The 20241-nt window shown below is 40.1% G+C and overlaps 1 protein-coding gene and 1 long non-coding RNA gene across 2 annotated transcripts; both read right to left on the reverse strand.

Moving 5' to 3' along the window:
• Nucleotides 1-585: 585 nt before the first annotated feature.
• LOC138027511 (thrombospondin-type laminin G domain and EAR repeat-containing protein-like) lies at nt 586-7265 on the reverse strand. The gene is made up of 4 exons (XM_068875065.1): nt 7130-7265; nt 6575-6697; nt 6206-6328; nt 586-1640 (listed from the first exon to the last, which is right to left on the reverse strand). Exons 1-4 carry the CDS (start codon nt 7263-7265, stop codon nt 586-588), a joined length of 1437 nt encoding a protein of 478 aa, XP_068731166.1.
• A 459-nt stretch (nt 7266-7724) lies between these two features.
• On the reverse strand, nt 7725-11568 carry LOC138026893 (uncharacterized). Its single transcript, XR_011127363.1, has 3 exons — nt 11424-11568; nt 10819-10918; nt 7725-7878 (listed from the first exon to the last, which is right to left on the reverse strand). It is a non-coding gene; the product is annotated as an uncharacterized lncRNA (long non-coding RNA).
• Between the last annotated feature and the right edge of the window lie 8673 nt (nt 11569-20241).

Below are 20241 nucleotides of genomic sequence, written 5' to 3' on the forward strand. Positions count from 1 at the left end.
ATTATTTGTTTAATTATAGTGTTGGAGGAATTAAGCAAAAACGTCAAAGCGATTGTTCATAAATAGAAATCAAGGTTAAGAATATTTCCATCTCAGCCATTGCGATAAATCAAAATAACCAAAAAAAACCGATAAAATTATCATTATCGCACGTAAAACGATCTCCACTTAAAAAAAGCCTTGACTTTCTTCACACACAAACGAGCAAAGTTAATATTTCGGGGGGGGGGGGGGGGGCAACCAAACCTACCCTGAACGCAGACTGACCACTTGCAAGAACTTATAAGTTGGTTATGATACCATTTCTCAGAAAAAATTGTTCAACGAAGAAAAAACTTCAAAGGTAACAACTTAAAATACGCCAATTTACCTTATCTAGATTAACAAATCCTTCAAATGAAATTATTTGTGTGAGTCCGCGTTTGGAATTAAAAGCCAAGTGTTGCGGCCACAAAAAGCAGCTTCAAATTATCAGTTGATTTTCATGACTGACGAACCTGTAATTTAGTTCATATGAAGTTTAGTCGTCCTATTTGATAAATCTTTGACAAGTTCCACTCCAAAGCCATTTTAAATTTAGTTATCTTAGAACCACTTTAAACCTGACTTATACACGATGCTGTTACTACCATAGAAGTTTGCTACTGCTAGGTAAGTGTGACCTTTATGTTCGAATGACGTCACAATTGTTGGCCGATACTTGTTCTCAATGTCTTGATACATTGCCATAAACTTAGATTCCGAGTGCACATACAAAACCAACTCACTACTAGGAACACCGGTCGCGCACAGGAACGTTTGACCACACATCGTAAACGTATGCACGCTACAAACGTCACGTGGTTTTGAAAAAGTTTGATTCACATTAACAAACTTTTCACCGTCCCACTTGTAAATCACAATTCCAGACATTGTCGCAAATGCAAGGAATAAAGTATCGTCGATTGTGAAGGACTTGAGATCCCGGACGTTAAGGCCAAAGATCTGAGGGAATTTCGGGTCGATAAATTTCTTCCCCGACCATTTCATCAGGTCTGAAGAATGGGAAGAATCCGAATTGTACTCGTTTGCAAAAACAATAAATGTTTCGTTGTGTATCGTCAATACTGTACTTGCCCGTGCTCCATGTGTTCTTATTTCCTGTAACTTCTCAAACTTATTGTCCTCCCACTTGTAGATGGATGAGTTTATACGGGAAGAACTTCCATCGTAAGAATTCGTGACTGCAAGGAACAGTTCCGAATGTATTTTAAAGAAGTTAAAACTGGTTGCTCCGGATGTTGAAATGTTCTGGCAAAGCTCGAAACTGTGTCCATTCCACTGGAAAACGGAAGAATTTAGCTTGTAAATACTTCCATCCCAATAATTGGCGATAGCAATGTAATGTTTATCAGCGATCATAAAGTATTCGATGTGGAGTGCTCCAGTGGTGTTTATGGTCTGGTGAAGCGTAAAATTCCCAGCCGACTCGTTTAGTTTGTAGATGTAAGAATCCACCTTGTAATTATATTTACCGTGGGTACGATACTGAGCGAAGGCCATAAACAAACTTCCATCAATGGTGAACACTTCAACATCCAGGGCTGGCAGTGTTGGCAGGTCTTGATATTTTATGAAGTTATTCAATTTGGCGGTACAATCTTCAATTGATAAATAACAGAAATGTCTCATTATTTTAAATCTCCGCACAATATTAAATACACAGGATGATATTCCCCATGTTCAACTTGCGGGAAGAATTTTTTTTTTCAAAAATGGTTGCTTTTCACTATAGGTACGATTTCGAAAGTGCTTCCCTCGTTTCAGGAAGATACTCGGGCTTTATTTTTTCGTGTTACTCATTAATTTGTAAATGGCATCAGTGCAGGTCTTGATAATTTTTAAATCGGACTCAATTTGCTGTTGCAAAAACCTTGATGAATAAAAGAATATGGCTGTGTCGCTAGGGCATTACCCATACAATATTAAATAGCCAGGATAACATGAAAACGTTTTTTTGCACAAGCCAAGTTTGCTCTTAGAAATAAACTTTTTTTAAAAGTTTTTATTTTTAGCTTTAGCACGATTTCGAAAGTGTTTCATTCGTTTCGGGAAGAACCCCAGATGTGATTTTTTTCGTTTCATTTACTGACCAGTAAATGGCGTCAGTGTCACGTACGCGGATGAACATTGTTAGCTTGCTTTAAAATGTATGAGTTTTTCGCGTTAAAGCAGTCCTGACGTGAAAGATTAGGATTTGCCGTTGACATATATTTTGCGTTAAAGTGCTACAATGGCCAAAAAATCAATTCTTTTTTTTCTTTGGATTTCAAAATTATGTTAACTTACCGCTAATTGACCCAAGTTTAAGCCTGGATTTCAAAAAGACACCTGTTTATTTTAACTGGAATTTTCTTACTTAATGGTCCACCATTACTAACTTTAAAATCCCGAGAGAGCTGGATCGAGGAGAAAATGACGGATTTCGAATTTCAGAACTATGTTAGCTAAACACTAACCAACCAAAGTTCTAAGCCTTTATTTCAAAAAGACCCTTGGTTTTTTTTAACTAAAAAATTTCTTATTTAATGGTCAGCTATTACTAACTTAAGTTCTTGAGAGAGCTGGATCGAGGAGAAAATGACGACAAAGGCTTACCAGTTTAAGAATGCAATGCGTGTGTACTGACGCCGCAAAATTAATATGCAGGACTAGAGTTTTGGGTTTTCAAACTTTTGAACTCGTGTTTTGCATACACAAGAAGCTGCATTTACACGTTTAAATTTTATTTAAACTTTAAAAAACGATCTCTGGCTAAAATGATTAAAAACTACGAGCTTAATGACAACATTAAAAATACCAAGTGTGAACTGTCTTCTCTAATCAACGAGGACACCTTTTCGACTTTAATGTCGTTCCTGAAAAGCAGAGCAACATTTTTTCACAATAACATCAATGCCAGACATGCCAAAAAACTCGCTAATTTGAACACCGGGGGTTCTCAAAAAGCTGACATCGACAAGAACAACTGGGTTGTGAATCTCTCCACGAAACCACTTTTACCAGAGGAACGATCTCTCTTGGAGAAAGGCCCCAAATTTGCCCCAACGCCAACTATCATACCACATAAGAACATCGTTGCTGAAATTGAAGCTGCCATCCACCACCTGGCTGATGATTCCAAAGATGCGGTTAGAACAAGTTCTGCATGCTGCTGTTCTTCATAGGGCACGACTACCGGCACACAATAATGTTTCCAAAGAAGAAAGAAAAGCCTTAAGCAATCTTAAGAAAGACCAGTCCAGAGTCGTAATGAAGGCCGACAAGGGGAATTGTTTTGTTGTCATGGATAGATCTGACTATGACAACAAGATGGAAACCTTACTCAACGACAGATCCACCTATGAAGTAATTTCCACATCTCCTTTCCGCCGAATCGAACTTGAATTGAACGCTATGCTCCTCTCTTTAAAGAGACAGCAAAAAATAGATGAACCAACATACCGCAAACTTCACTCAACTGACGGCACACCACCAGCGATTCGCGGTTCTGTTAAGCACCATAAAGAAGGGAATCCCCTGAGGCCCATCCTCACCTGTATTGGCTCAGCACTATACAACACATCCAAATTCATGTCTAACGGATATCCTTTCTCCGCTTCAGAATCGCAACGGATACTCTGTTGCCAACTCCTTGCAGTTTTCCAAAGAATTATCCGATATCGAGATTGATGATAATGAAATTTTGGTCTCTTTTGATATTGTATCACTCTTCACCGCAATCCCTGTAGATAAAGCTTGTGTGTACATAAAAAAGAAACTTGAACAAGATGCCACCCTTCCTTCAAGGACAAATTTGGACATCGATGACGTCACTAAACTTCTTCAATTCACCTTGTCCAACAACTAATTTATGTTTAACGACAGAATTTATAAAAAAGTCCATGGCTGTGCGATGGGCAGTCCTGTCAACCCCGTTGTGGCCAATCTTTGCATGGAGGAGATCGAACAGTCCGCAATAAGTATTTCATTCGTTTGCCCCAAAATTTGGAAAAGGTACGTGGACGATAGTTTTTGCATCATTGGGAAGAACGACGTCTCAGCCTTCCATGACACATTAAATTCAATTGACCCTAACATCTCGTTTACCATTGAGACCAAATGTAACGGAAACATCTCCTTTCTCGACACTCTGGTCTCCCGAAGAAATGGAGTCATCGTTGTTAATGTTTACAGAAAGCCCACCCATACAGACAGATACTTAGATTTTAATTCCCAACACAAAAGGCAACACAATGTCAGCACAGCATCAAGTCTCCTGCACAGGGCTCTAAATCTACCCAATTCTTCTAAAGGAAAAAAACGGGAACTTAATTACGTCCAGGCAGCTCTGGAGTCCAACGGTTATCCATCTAGCTTTATCAAAAGCATACACGCTAGAAAGACTCGAGCTTCTACAACAAATGTATCCCCGGAGGAACTCGTTGGAATGTTTTTCAAGATGGTTGAACCAACCGAGTCACGCAAGTCTTTCCCTTCTCTCCCTTACATCAAAGGGGCACTTTAAGAGTGCAATGCGTGTGTACGCCGCAAAATTAATATGCAGCACTGGAGTTTTGGGCTTTCAGACTTTTGAACTCGTGTTTTGCATAAACAAGAAGCTGCATTTACACGTTAAAATTTTAAGGTTGTGAGTAAATGACGTCACTTTTCCCTCGATCCAACCCTCTGAGTTCCAATCAGTCAGTTTTGAACGTCAGTAATGGCGGACCTTGAAATCCAAAACTTTCACTCAAAGTAAACAGCCTTTGGATAAAAATTCAAAGCTCAAAATTTGGCCACTCAGGTGTTAAGCAAACACACTTTTAAAATTTGAAAAAAAAGGAAGTGATTTTTTTGAACATAAAAGCACTTTAACTCCTTGTGATTTCGCTCCAAACAGGCCGCACAAGTTGCCTTAAGTTCCCCGAATTGTCATTTTCCTAATGGTTGATTCCTAGTGATTCCTGAGTAGTTCAAGTCCTTTTACGGTGGGCGCTAACAGCTAGTTTTGCACTTTATATCGAAATTACGATTTTGTCAGTTTGCCCCCACAGAGAGGACTGCAACTACCAGGGACTCAGTGGGAACTTACCATTAGCAAAATGCGCCGTTGGCAGTTGATTGTCCAGCGGCCGAGCTCATGAGAGGAATGGGATTATTTAACAAATAGATTCCATGTTGCCGTGCTTCTGTTCAGTAATAGATCACAGACGACGTCAAAATGTGATAAGGACAAAAAAGTGCAGCTGAGTGTATCACTGCTGTTCTTACCACATTTTGACGCCAGCTGTGGTTTATCACTAAACATACATACGGCAAAAAATATAATTTTTACCACAATTGCTTGTAATCTCGCAATCTGATTGGCTAATTGGCCGTTGTCGATAAGAGTCTGGACAACCCTGCCGCGTCATGCTCGCGTCAATTTGTCACGCAAAGTAATAGCCAACCAGGAACCCTCATTTTGGGAAATAAACCAATCGTATTGCGAGAAAGTTATAGACAACGCTTGCTCTTTCTTTGTATCATGAGTTTGGTCTCCCTCTGAAATAAACACTTTCTCTGGCATTGAATATTGTGGTAAAAAACAAATCGAAAGTGGTTCGGCGTTGGCTGCACCTTGTGAGTCCACAACATTTTGACCACCGTGATGATGAATATCGTTGTCGATAAGAGTACAGACAACATTAAACCCCTTTCGATTTGTTAAATATTTGTTTTATAAAATAAAGAATTAAAGTTTTTATGATGACGTCAGCTTTGCGTTTGTCCTCTAATAGATCATAAGGTGAGAAACCACTGCGTGCATTATTGAGCTTATTACATAATCCTTGATTGACCTAAGAAACTGGCTTGCATTCCTTTTTTGAAGAACATTTATTCTTGAATTAAGAAGCAGGCTGTGACCTCTTCTCATGGATACACCTATACCTCACACTAGCTTGTGGGAGGGGTTAACAAAGCTTAAATCAGACGCGGCGACAAGAGTGGTCTACGACAAGCCCGTGTTGTATCGGTCTCTGGAAAACCTGTCACAGTACACGATGCTTTAATTTGAATGCTTTGAATTGTCCTACTACAGTCCACCCCTTTTGTTTCTGGCAAAAAATAATGGCTCAGCTCTAAACGAACTAGTGATATTTCCAATACGGATAAAAGCAAGGAACACTAAATGTTATTGTACCTGTACATGACCGTCCATCTCCAGTAAAGCCTGTCTTGCATCTGCAGTTGAAGTTTCCAGCCGTATTTGCACAAGTTGCATTTTCATTGCAATCATGAATCCCGGTGCTGCATTCATCGACATCTGAATACCAAGAAAGGATACAGGTACTCAGTTAACGACTTTTAAAGCCTTTTGATAAAAATCATCGAACAGTTGATCTTCGTTCACCATCATCACTGAACAAGCATGACTGTTTGAACAAGGCCTTGACTTACGAATCGAAAGTTATGCTTCTGACGAATAGTACGCTAAAAAATTCGCAGCTCAAAATGAACCAGTGATATTTTCTGGCAATACGAATAAAAGGAACACTTATAGCTATTGTACCTGTACATGGCCGTCCATCTCCTGTAAAGCCTGGTTTGCACGTGCAGTTGAAGTTTCCAGCCGTATTTGTACAAGTTGCATCTTCATTGCAATCATGGCTCCCGGTGTTGCATTCATCGATATCTTAATGAGAAAAGGATACAGGTACTCAAAGTTTTAAAGTTTGATAAAAGTCATCGAGCAATTCACTTTGATCTTTGTTCACCATCATCAACTATGATGACTGTTTGAAAGGCGCCTCAATGACTTTGAATTTGAATGTGGCTATAACAGCGAAAGAAATACCATCCTATTTTATATCGGACTGATACTTCTGACCAACCTTTGGCCAAAAAAGCGAAGATCGAAACGAACTCAGGCTATTGAATTTCCAATATGGCTAAAAGCGAGGAACACAACTGCTTTTGCACTTGAACATGAAAGTCCATTTTTAAAATCATTTCTGCTTTCGCAGAATCTTCTCTTTCCTTCTTTAACTTAATAGCTGCCACACTTAAACGTTGTACGTTCTCAGGAAAGCAGCCAAAAAAGGTGATGACATTTGCCTGTCCTTACCGTTTTCGCACTTTTCTCCTGTAAATCCCGGTGGACACTCACAGGCATAGTTCTTCTCAGTGTATCCCAAAAGACACTTTCCATTCTTGGGGCATGGATTGTAACAGCAAGGATTCTGATGAGGTAAGATAATCATAATATATCGAATTTAGTTCAGAGCACGAAGTTCCTTGGCTCGAATTTTTCAGTTGCGGAGATATTTATCGTCTTACTTTTTGGTTTGCCTTCCCTCAATCGCTTCCCAACACCGTAGTAGATTAAGATACCGAAAAATCGTTTTATAGGATTAGCCATGTCATTTCCACGTTTTGCTGCACTATTGGTGAGTGTAATTAGTTTCACATCCCATAAACGAATCACTTTCTGCGGGAAGTAAAAGCTGAGATAAAACTGAGATTTAGCCTGACTACAAAAGCAAAGCAATACCCACACCACTTCAGTTATGCTGAGAAGGGGTGAAATCTGGCCCAATCGTTTCAATTTAACATGAGATACCTTTGCGCCTCTGTATGTCCAACCCTGTCTTGGCTTGAGATCTTTCGGGTGCTGACAGTGGTCCGAATCACTCAGTTCACAGATAACGCTGCTTGGAGATTTTCCGCTACCAATGTTGACAGACACACACTTGTTTTCCAAGAGACACCAATGTTCACATCCGTATTTTCCCACAGTGAAATTCATAAACACGTGTCCTTTAAAGTATTGGCCCGTTTGTAGAGGAAGAAGGTGGATGGTTCGAGGGGAACAATCTACGAACAATAGCACAAGTCACTGACACTAAGTGCAAATATTGCAATTTTACACAAACCAATTACTAATAGGAAATTTGCGGACATCACTAACAGCCGAAGATCACAAAAAGTGATGCAATAACTCAATGACTTTCAACATGGGCTACATCAATTAAGCTGCAACTCAACGATTTTCCTCTTCCCCCCTCTCTTTCTCCCCCCCCCCACCCCCCTCCCTCCCTCTCTCTCCCTCCCCCTCTCTCTCTCGTTGTGTTACTGATATTTCGTCATCCAATGGGACATTTCCATGATAACGCCATATGACTACAAGTACCAGAATCATTCAGGTTTCGCTTGTCTCATGCTAATTAGAGCTATTGTTATTTTTACCCCACTGGGAATACAAAATTTAAATATGAAAAGAAAAACAAACTGAATTGTGGTAGTTGTAGTCAAATGACGCCATCGTGAAAATTGCCTATTAACTTCAAATTTGGTCATTTCCCGTTGTTGTCAGAACGAGAACAGCAAAGAGGTATATGAAAATGTAAAACGCACGAGCGGGGCCTGGAGAGCCGTTGTTTTCGTATGGAAAATCGTAAAATTTCGAGTGCAATTTGGAATAAATGAGCGTTTCAAAGATGAACAAAAAATTAGGGCGAGTGCAATTGGTAGTTTATGGAAAAAAATATTAACCTCTTACTGGCCGAGCACCGAGGGCCGCTCTGGGGAATAATATGGTCTTTAAGATCTACGACGTCGACGAAAACGCCCCTTCAAAATATAACTTTGCAATATCGTAAGTCTTTCGTGATTAGTCCATCTCGTTCACTCCATAAAATGTTGTCAAAAGATCCTAAATTAAATTGGGCACGAACGGTTTCAGAGTAAAAATAGTGAACGATAGGTTCACATTTGTACACTCGCGTTGTCGTCTATACCTCAAGTTAATATTTGGTGATTTCACGTGGTTGTTGTGAAGAGAACCGAAAAATAGTCGCTAAAATGCGTGCCGCACGTGCAGCACGATTATTTTTGCCTCTTTTAACCATTGATATTGTTGCTTTGTAGCGTTTACGTTGACGACCGCGTCGTAGATCTTAAAGTCGCTATTGGCCCGAGGTCGTGGCAGTATAGACTTGCCACAAGTCGACCTCTCAAGAATCCCAGGAAAAATGTTTTGGCGAGCGAAGCGTGATATTTCGGACGCGAAGCAGATGAGCAAGCGACGGAGTCGCGAGAGGTAGACCTTCGTCCGCGCGCTATCTGCATGGGACGGCCCATGAGACGAAGGACTTTTGAAAGTCTAGTGGCAGTACGGACCTAGCGCAGCAACTGCACACAGGTTCTCCGTGCGTCGAATGGCGCGCGGTTAACAGCTGCATGGGAGGGGATTGGAGCTCATTTTCCCCGCTCGCTCCAACTCCCCAGCTGTTGACCGCGCGCCATTCGACACACGGAGAGCCAGTGTGCAGGCTAGTACAAAAACGACAGAGGGTCCCGAGCAAGTGAGGTTAGTCAGTTGTTTATTGCATGGCATCGTTTCTTTGCGCGATCGGACACTTCACCGCTTGGCGAATATTCGAATATTCGAAATCTTTGTCTTTCATCAGCGAACTATGAACGGTAACCTTTTACGAGTGAAACTAAATTCCACGTGTTATAATTGTACTGCTATAATAGGCCATTTTCGAAATATCAAATATTCAGCTTGAAAGTGAGGCAGTGAGGACAAAGACAATAGAAACACGTGGGAATTATGTGAAAAATATTTACATATCATCCACTTTCCTTTGTCTTTGTCCTCACTGACTCGCTATCAAGCTGAATTTTAATATATCGAAAAAGGCCTATTCCATCGTTCCATTGAATTATAGCAATACAATTCCAAAATTGTATTGCTATAATTCCACTTGTTATAATCGTCCTAAATCAAATAATTTCCAGAGCCTAAAAGGATCGGGAAATTATTTGATTTAGTATAAAACGCGCGTGAAATTATTCCTAAGTTTCATTCGTCACCATTTGATTACCCACACTAATTAAAGCAGTTTGTATTGTGGCGATGGCCTAGTTGCTTAATTAATTAAGCTCCCTATTTGCCAAATGAAACCCAGGTTAATTTCCCGGCCACTTGCGCTGCAAAGAGTCAAAGAGGGTAAGGGACTGGCCAAACAGGGAATGTTTGGCGACCAAACAACATCAAACATTGTTATACAGCGATGTTTCTCGTGACGTCATCTATTGTTATTAATATGCCAACCAAAACCTAATTGGCTGTTGAAGCAATGACTTTTTTTGTTTCGTGGTTGTCAAATTTGAATATAAAAAAAAAAAGTGACGTCAATGTTTTTAAACAAGAAATATCGCTATAGCTTAATGACTCGTCCCGATGGAAACAGTTCACTTTGTTTCCCTCGAATTTCAGTGTTTCCCTCGGCTGTGCCTCGGGGAAACATTGAGATTCTCGGGAAACAAAATGAACTGGTTCCCTCGGGGCCAGTCATTAAGTGTTTATTGTTTGGTGACCAAACATTTTACCACCTGGCCACCTTGTTTGGTGCTGTTTGATCGTGTTTGGTTGTGTTTGATAAAATTTGAAAGGCCATCAAACATTCGATCAAACAACTTAAAACATTACTTTCGTTCTCCTGTTTGAAAGGCGAACTTTTGTTCGTTTAGCCAGCCGTATCAAACATGTTTGGCGCGCCCATGCGTTCCACGCTAGCTCAGCCGCTTGTATCCACCTGTTTTTTACGTATTTGTGTCCCATAGTTCAAAATGTTTTACCATTTGGCCACTCACGTCAACATCAGCATGTTTATTTCAATCAAATGCAAGATAACTTGCGAAGTTTCATAAATTAACGAATAGTGGCTGCAGGTGTACTGGTCTGCACCGCATGAAGTCAGAATTTGTTTTTTTTTTCGTGTAAGACTTTGTTCAAATAAAACTCACCTTGTTGAGCGTCTGTATTGTTTTCAAGAAAAGCCAGCAACAGCACAGAAACCATTAGCCAGTTGAGAATGAAAAGGCAACAGCATTTCATACTTGGAACCTAGCAATATAAACTTTCATGCATTGTACAACTTCCTTCACAAAGGGTTGGCCTGTTTTAACTTTTTGGAGTAATGAGCTGTAGTTATTCATTAGCCAAACTGGAAGTTCCAAAGTATACAACTGTTTTTCAAGCGACTATCAATAACATGAACGGTCACTATGAACAAATATAACCTGGAAAAAACATGCGACATATTGTAAACATCAGATCAAGTATGAAAGGACAACTAAATTAGATACCTTTTTGCCAGTTTGTTCACAAGTTACTAAATAAGGTGCGATTTGGTCATGCAGAAAAGAAAAAGAACCCTTCACTTTATTAAGTTCACTCGTTAGCTTTTTTAGAAAAGTAATAAATTGGATGACTATAATGGTGGTTTATGGTTCGTAATTTAGCGATGCAGGTGAATGATTACAATCGAAAATTTATCCGGCAGTGAACTGATGCTTGCCCAATTCAAACCGTGACGAACTGAGTCGGATCAGGCGAAAACTGCTCTTACCTGATATCGCGTCGTGAAGGCTGAGCTTTAAGCAAACAGGATTCGACTTTACTTGCCGTAGAGTTTAAAGCTCTCAGATAAGTTGATTGTTTGGTTCTGAATCAGGTCGTTGATGTTCGTTCTTAAAAAGAAATGACGCTTACCATTTTACCATAATTATGTCGCGCTCACATATGTTCGATTTCTGGGTTCTTAATTAAATTGAATTCTTATATACCTATTGACTGAGTGGGAGGGCCAGACGGGAAACTATTTGGTCCGCGCGCCACGACCGAAGGCCAAATATTTTCCTGTCTCGCCCGACCTAATCTCAGTCAAAAAGCACTTTATCACATGGATTCTTTAAACCAGTTATGAGTACTCAGAAGATGAAGTTTGGACAAAAAAAGTTACGAGGTTGCATAAGAAATTTATCTAATACGTTGTTTGCATTTGATTTTCTGGCTGTAAATAAGTTGTATGTTTACAAGCGACGAAATCACCTAAAATCGCATCAAACAGAGCAGCACGTGTTCCTAACAGGACCGTACGGCTTTTTGCCGCCCTTCTCGCGCTAATGCACTGCCCTCTCGTACGGGGGGGATTCACTTTCTCAATAGTTTTGAAATGAAAGCGCGCTCGGCGCCGGCGCCGTACGGGCCATATATCACGTCTTAATAAAGGTCGGAGCTTCCGGTAAACGATATTCGACTTTACTTGCCTCAATTCAATATCTTGATGAATCGTGACGATTTGTTTTACTCAAGAGGCAGGTGGATGATGTTTGTTCTTAATGCGCATGACAACAAACTTCAACATGGTACCCGAATATAAACAACTACCATTCATACCACATGTTAAGCCGCTTACATATGTTGATCGCTTGAGTTTTAAACCGCGAAGATATGGGACTGTTTCGTTTCTTAAGCATAAGTATATGTTCGTCTTGTTTTACTGAAAGGTCAATTTCTAATTAAAGCACACGGACGACAATAAACGGCAAGACTCGCGAATTTGAATAACGCTTGCCATTCATACCATATGTTAAACCGCTCACATATGTTGATCACTTTGTTGATCTGTTGATTGCTTCGTTTCTTTATCATGGGGATATGTTGATTACTTTGTTCTGTTTTACTAAAATGTCAGATCGTTGATGTTGGTTTTTAAAGCGAGAGACAATAAACCACAACATACCCAAATAACGCTTACCATTCTCATAGCGGCATACGTGGATGGTAGGGCCAACACATGTTCGTGGCTTCGTTCTTAATTAAAGCGCAAGAATTGTCGATTGATGGCTCCACAAACTGCTGACCATGTTATGCAAAAGAGAACAAATAATAAATAAATAAATAGGAACCAGGTGCCGGGAAAGGGGGACACGGCAGTTATTATTACCACCATGCACTGTTCAACATTAAATCGTCAGGAAAAATACAGGACGATGATGCGCTAACATTGTGGCACTGGACACACAGCAGACCTCTGAAGCTTATTTCAACAACATTCCTTTTCGTGCCCGCTTTTAAAAAGGGATCTGACCCACACCGAAGCAACATGTAACATCCTACTTTGACCCAACTTTTTAAAAGTCCTGTTGAAAATCTACCAACTCCACTATGGCATATCCAAGTGTGAATGTGTCAGTACATTCCCCTTTCCCAAGTACTTCAAAGGAAGGATCCGGGGGTCACTAGCCGATTATTTCAATCGGTATTTGTTCATTTGACTGTGAATATGCACACTCTAAGCATATCTAACTAAACACGTGTACGAAAACCGGGCTTGGTCAACGCTTAACGTGTAGTATACTTTATTCTCCGGATTGCGACTTATCCACTGGATAAAGTTATCGGGCCTTCGGACAACTGAGGCCCTTTGTTATTTGTCAAAGATTTGACAAGGGAGGAGCCGCGTTTATGAGATTTGATGGCAATCTTCGGGATCCCTAGCTTGTGCTTTCTTAGGACTTAGATTTTGAATCGGGTTCAGAGCCTGGTTTTCACTTGAGACTCAAGGACAAGCAACATACGCAGATGTATTTATAGCGAGGTTCTAATTAGAGTCTATTCCTGTAACATAAGGTACCAATGATCATCAAGCTCTGTTTGTCACATTAGAACCTTGCGTGACTTAGCACGCATGTTTATTACGTGGAATGCCGAAGGCCGAAGGCATACCACGTCTTAAATCCGCGCTGGTGTCGTTTTTTTTCTGTTGGTAGTCAACATACCCCACGGATATTGAATTAATCTCCGATCGGGTGAATTTACATTTATTCCCTCCAGTAGGTCCAAACTTCCCTACCCCAAGGAGAACTCATAGTCTTTCCCAACCTCCACAATTATCTGCGAGCGCGTTAGACCACTCGGCCACTGTAACACATTCCGTTAAACTTGATGAAAGCAATGATTTATTGTGGAATCGATCCGCCCGCCATGATTGATTCAGTATTAAACTATTCGATAAAGTGGACAGATGCTTTTTCTTTGAGAATGGCACGCTTTAAAGGTAAGGATAATGTTCTACGTTATTTCTAGATCTTGCCTCGTAATTGTGTGTTCTACTGTGAACACTATTTTGCATAGAACGAATAGGAGTACGTACAACAAAGGAGACTAATGTCACGCATGCGCATCATCAATGGCAAATTCAATTTTATTTGCATTGTGATTGGTTGAAAACCTTCGAGAGAGTCTTAGAACGCGGGAAGAAAAGATGTCGACGCTGTCGCTAGTTGTAGTTTTTATTGCATTCACTTTCAGTGCTATCTATGCACTTGTGGTACAAATACCGAAAGGAGATAAACAAAAGCTAGAAAGACCGCGGCAATTCCTTCTACTTGGGAAAGTCCTTTATCTCGGATGAAACGAAACATGCTTAGATCGGCTGTTTTAGAATGATGCGGTGTGCTCAGACTAGTCAAAGGATTGCGCGAAGTTGGAAAAATCTACTGTGAACACTATTTTGCATAGAACGAATAGTTTGTTCGCTGTTTTGACGTAGAAAGAAAATAGGAAAATAGCTTTCAACGGCCAGACAAGTAAAAAATGAAACCGAATTAGCTATCGCAGTCACGGGGACTTGCAGCGGTCCCCTATCCAAGTACTAACCTCATTCGGAGGAGCTTAACTCTAGCTGACACGTGAACTAGCATCAACGATTGTGATCTTTGTGTTTTTAAAATTGTCGAACTTCATAACACTTGAATGAAAAAAAAAACGGAAACTAACAAAAACCCGGTGTTTTGCCGTAATTTTGTCACAGGTGCATCCTTTGTTTCGTGAGTTGTTAGTATTAAACACGCAAGGTAACTTGATCACAGGCGGGCGCTAAAATCGATGTCACTTTCGATTTTGCGATTTTACTTGTACGACCAAAAGTACGATAGAAATATTGAACTCTGATTGAACGTAACAAAAATCTCCCGAAATGTTTTTCGCTGATGGCAAATTGTTTTCTTCTCGATCGACACTTCTAGAAGTTCCTTCTGCTCTCCTTAAAAACTACGTATTAATATTTATAAATATACTTTTGCGTCAATATTTGTTTTGCATAAAGCAGGCTAGCAAAATCTGTACCTTGCTTAGTTCGCATTTTTGAGCGTTAAAATAGAATTTTTGGTCGTATGTTCGTGGCAGTAAGTCGCATATTTTGACGTCTCCCATCCAGACACTAACCCCGCTGGAAATGGGTTAACTTTAGAAACATTACAGTCAAAAACATGTGTTTCCTGCTCCGGAACGAAGCATAATAAAAGTTAAAAAGTTTTACAAACTCGGAGCTAAAAGTTAAAACTTATGAAATATTTCGTCCGTTTTTCAACCGGACTTCATCAGTCAATGTTATGAATGTTAAAAAGATGAATTTTAAAAAAGGGTTTTTTAACGCCTCTTGGGGGTTAGAATTGTATCATAGATAGCTGCCCTTTTTTAAAATTCATCTTTTTAACATTCATATCATTGACTGATGAAGTCCGGTTGAAAAACGGACGAAATATTTCATAAGTTTTAACTTTTAGCTCCGAGTTTGTAAAACTTTTTAACTTTTATTTAGAAACATTGGTCTTGGAAAGCTGTCAGTAGCTCAGAGTGCACGCTTAAGCTTGTGGTGAAAAAGAAGTTGTAAATAATCAACATGTCAGCCTTGAAGCCGCCAGCTCGAGTGTAGAATCATGACGAACTTTTGTAGTTTCTGAGAACTATTTACTACTTCTAGCTTTTGTTGATCGATGATAGAGAGTTTTGGCGATCTCAACCCGGACTGGACTACTGGATTTAAGCTGTAAAGTCTTAACGAGATTTCAAGTTATTGTGGAACGTTTCAGTGGCACCAAGTTACTCTAATACTGAAATCAAGATTATGGAATTATAAGAGGAGAACTTTGGACTGGACTATAGAACACGCAATTACGGACTTTTTAGATTTTTGAGCATTGAGCAGCGCAGTTCCTTTAGAAAGTAACCTTTTCATTCGTTTTGAATTTGCTGAATTTTGCGTGTAAAGGAGAGCAAAAACGGGGAAATGATACATTTAAATTTATGGCGGCTTAACTGCTGAATTAACCCTGCAACGTTTTTGTATAGGAATAACATCTATTTTAAGTAAAGTTTGGAGGGTTCAAGAAGTCAATTCTCTATTTATAGGTGGAGAGAATTTCAGACAGAAATAATTAATTTGTAGGTCCGCAATTCGTGCCTGTATTATGAAGAGGAGAGTAGGATGAAAAACAAATAAAGCTCTTTTAATGTTAAAAAAATTTGTGTTTTGAATTGTTATTGAATAGTCTTAAACGGCTCATTCTCGTTTCTTATGGGTTGGGTGCTGAAAGAAGACACCCCGTTCTTCGAATTCGACGTCGACGTAGCGTTTATTTTAGAGGGACACGGCCGAATAAGCGCCGGACCAGTGGAATGTGAAAATTTGCTCCATCGTTATCAAGCCTTTTTACCGCGAAGGGTCGAGCGGTTTTTTGTGGAGAAAGTCCTTGGGATCAATACACGTCGGAGAACGTTTTTAATCAAACGCAATGTTTCGTAACATTCCTACGTTGGAATTATTGTGGGATATGTAAATGTAAATCAAGTAGTCCAACTTACCAGGAAAGTAAGTTGAACGTTCTGCTGATTGCTGCCAACGTTCGTGATTCCTTACACCCAGAGGGGGCCCTCAATGTGAAGAATACCTGTGTCAATGAGCATGCGCAAGGAATCGTTGTCACAATTGAAAATACATATATTTTACCCCAAAAGCATCCTTTCGTTGGAGCACACGATCACAGTATTTGAAGCAGCCCTCCGACAAAATAACGAACTTGGTGACCCCCAATTTGTATTGCTGGAAAGTAATTAGCTGGCTAATTGTCATCATCGCTTTCATTTTTTAGTCTCAGAATAAATTAGCTGAGGACGTCTGCTCTTCTAGTGGGGGTGACTACAAACCACATTACAGCAAATCAAATGATTTTAGGACCTACGAAATTTCATGTAATGAAATGAAAGTTGGAAACATCTTCGCAGTTAGATAAGGAACTTAAACAAGAACAAGCAGCAAGCCTGTAAAATCCAGGCTCGAACCCCGTGCAATTGCTCTCCTCTGCGCATGCTCTACCAGTTAATACCAGCTGAGAGCTGCTCATTTGCCTCAGCTGCTAATCTAACTGCTACGAACTTTCTAACTTTCATTTCAAACATCAAATATTGGTTTTTCGATGAGTGGGAAAACCCAAAGTAGCGGAGAAAATTCCTCGAAGCCGATAAGAAAAACAAGCTCAACCCGAATTTGACGTTGAGCGCACCCCGCCCCCTACCCCACCCCAGATGCTGGGACACATCGGTAGGTAGAAGGTATGTGTTTCAACAATTTTCCAACTCATCTCCTATGGTGACTATGATGACGACAAGGAAGACAATAGAAGCGACGATGAAGGTAGACTACGAGCCGAGACTCTTTTGCCGTTTAATTAGTAGAGCTCGAGAAGGAGATAGGCATGAGAAAAAAATGGCCGCGCGATATCTGGATTCGAGGAGGAGCGAGCGAAAAGAGGTCGAGTCCAGATTTCGCGCGCCCATTTTCTCTCGTGCACATACGTAGAAGGCGTATGTTTCATCAATTTGCCAACCCATCTCCCGTTGTGATTACGATGACGACGAGGGTGACAATAAAAATGACGATGAAGGAACAGTGCTCATCAAATACAACTTTCACCCATTTTGAAAAATTGAAAAAAAAATTTTCTCCTGTAAGAGATGAGTGCTTTCTTGGAAATCCTTGCTGTATGGACCTATTTTAATTAAGAAGTTCAATAGGTTTTTTGCCTTTCTTGAGACAGAGGTGACAACGGCGTGGACAAGCAAAGGAAGCCAATGAGAGATCTTTTGTTTTCGTCCACCAACATGGTGCTGATGACGTAACCTGAAATTAAACCCCGCCTATATATGCGGTTTTCCGCATACTATGGCTTGGAAATTCTATTCAAAGCATACAAAGGGTTTAAACAATAGATGAAATGGAAAAAAGGATTCAATGAACTGAGTTTCGCGTCAAAAGCATGAAGTCAATGGTAGCGGTGTATAAACCCTTGATAAGGTGTTTTGAATTGCGCGACCCTGCTGCGCATGATTTATTGCGTCATTGGCGCGCACTTTAGCTCGAGTGAATTGATAAAATGACGGATTTTCATTGACGGCAAGCGAAATCTGTCAAGGAATGGCTATTTTCTCTTGAGAAAGCACTTTGATTCCCCCCACCGCTTTCCCCCCCCCCCCCCCCCCTCCTTTTAATGGTGTTATGTACTCGTAATAGGTACACGGAAAACATATTTTAAGGAGAAAAAAAGTTGGATAGAAGAAGTTGTAGTATTTATACAAAAATGTCGTGAAACTGCATTTGGAGCCAGACACTGGGGTGTGAGGTGATGACGCAGCTGTCAAATTTTCTCACAATTTCCGGCTTTGCAAGATCGAGCAATTTGAAATCACTGACAAACAAGTAGGCTCAAGTTTTTTAGTAATATTCAGTTGCTTTTGCAAAAAAAAGAACAATGACTAAAGAGAATATCAGATGTAGGGTCTTGTTTTGTATTTTTTAAAAAATAAGCATTTCATCTTGAAATCTCAGCAATTTTCACGAAATCCGAGCATTTGATAATTTCGCGCTTGTCTTCTGCACGGACTTTTGCTAAAAAGCTCAACGAGCACGTGAAGCGTGCAGCGCATTTTTAAAGCGTTTTTTTGCGGCGTTGTCGTTACAATTCTGATTACAAAAACACTTGACAAAAAGATTCTTTCCCGTTACAATCCTGCATTATCCATACATGAAAAATCATAAAATAATATTGTCGACGCCCTATTACAATTTGCATTCAGACGAGGAGATTTTGAAGGGACGCCAAATTAGCAACAATAGCACTGATTTTCCTCGTGTAGATGTTGCAAACATGGAGGTTACACGTGGCACACTTTGTTGTCACGTCGATAGGTCATTGGAATTCATGCCTTCTGGCCAATCAGCGAGCTTCGTGGACGAAATAAATTGAAGCCCAATTTGGAGAGTCATCGGGCAAACAGCTTGTTGCCTTTGCCGAGGAAGTTTATCGAGGTATCGTTGCTGGAGGAAGAAGTGATCTTGACGAATATGACGCTGCGTTCCAGGCACAAGGACGACCTCGGAGAAGACAAGTAAAAAGACGGACCTCAGTAAAGGTGAAGTATGTGCGTGCAAAAACAAGGGCGCGGTGCACAAAGTTATCACACTTTGTGGGACATCTGTTTTCTTTTCTAATGCATTTCTCTTGAGAATTAGCTCTCGTTAAGTAAATTTTGCCGTGGAAGGGTCGAGGTTTTCTAATTTCAGTCGGCTATATTATATGCCTTCATAGCTCTCCATTACCTACAATGTCTTCTAAAAAGAAACCCTCAAATCTTGGCAACTAAAGTACTTTTTTAGAAAGTTCCAAAATACTACTTTCCAAATTTCTAAGCAGGTTTTTGACGAGAATAAAGCGAATGTCATCGATAACAGACGCAGCGGACAAACATGTTTAATTGTCGTTGCGCTTTGCAAACTAGCAAACAACTTCTCTCCACACGGCTTGAGTGAGCCACGGCGGATCAAGCGACTTAGATCTTGCAGTCATAGAAAAATTCTTTAAACCTCGTTTCATCTCGTTTCTTAAAGATTGGACGCGATGCAAATTGTGACTCCAAAATTCATGTTATTACTTTCTAGTAATTTAAAGGTGTACAAGTTTGTCACATTTTCGTTGATACAATTGATGTCCTTCATTCATATATTCACTAAAATATCGCCTGCAGCCAGACTTGCAAACACATAAAGTCCGGTCTTACCCACTCTGAGTTCGGCGGACAAACCAAATCCTAGGATAACGTTCGGAAACGTCGTAGTTGTAATCTATTACAAGAACCTAAGACTTTCAATTTAAACTTTTGTTACGCACTCCTTTCAATTACTTGAAATGCAGAAATGTTTATACTCAATTTTTGAGGTGTGACACGTTGCATTGAGTTAAAATCCATCTTTAAAAAGCGCTTGGAAAGTCCTCATTTTGCAATGTCTTGGTCCAAGTCTCCATCATTAGGTACGCGAATGAAAGAGTGAAGGCAAATAAGGTCTACGTACATATGACAATATAATATCCATTTAACGGATGAGCCTCCACCCAGTCACCACGCCCCTGAATTACCCAAGAACATTGTCACCTTCCCCTCCCCTCCCTGGTTTCTTCTTGTCTTATTCCTATTTCATCCACACAGCCTTTTTCCTTCCTTTCTCTATTTTTCCTTTCCTCAACGAGTCCACATATTTTATTATTATC

Source organism: Montipora capricornis, chromosome 12 (assembly GCF_036669925.1).
Source record: "Montipora capricornis isolate CH-2021 chromosome 12, ASM3666992v2, whole genome shotgun sequence".
Classification (NCBI taxonomy): domain Eukaryota; kingdom Metazoa; phylum Cnidaria; class Anthozoa; order Scleractinia; family Acroporidae; genus Montipora; species Montipora capricornis.

Bases quoted from the DNA above. Each gene is read 5' to 3' on its own strand.
- LOC138027511 (XM_068875065.1), bottom strand. From the start codon at position 7,265: ATGATTATCTTACCTCATCAGAATCCTTGCTGTTACAATCCATGCCCC. The intron at 6,698-7,129 runs GTAAGGACAGGC...TTTCTCATTAAG, and splicing joins AGGAGAAAAGTGCGAAAACG to ATATCGATGAATGCAACACC. The intron at 6,329-6,574 runs GTACAATAGCTA...CTTGGTATTCAG, and splicing joins AGATGGACGGCCATGTACAG to ATGTCGATGAATGCAGCACC.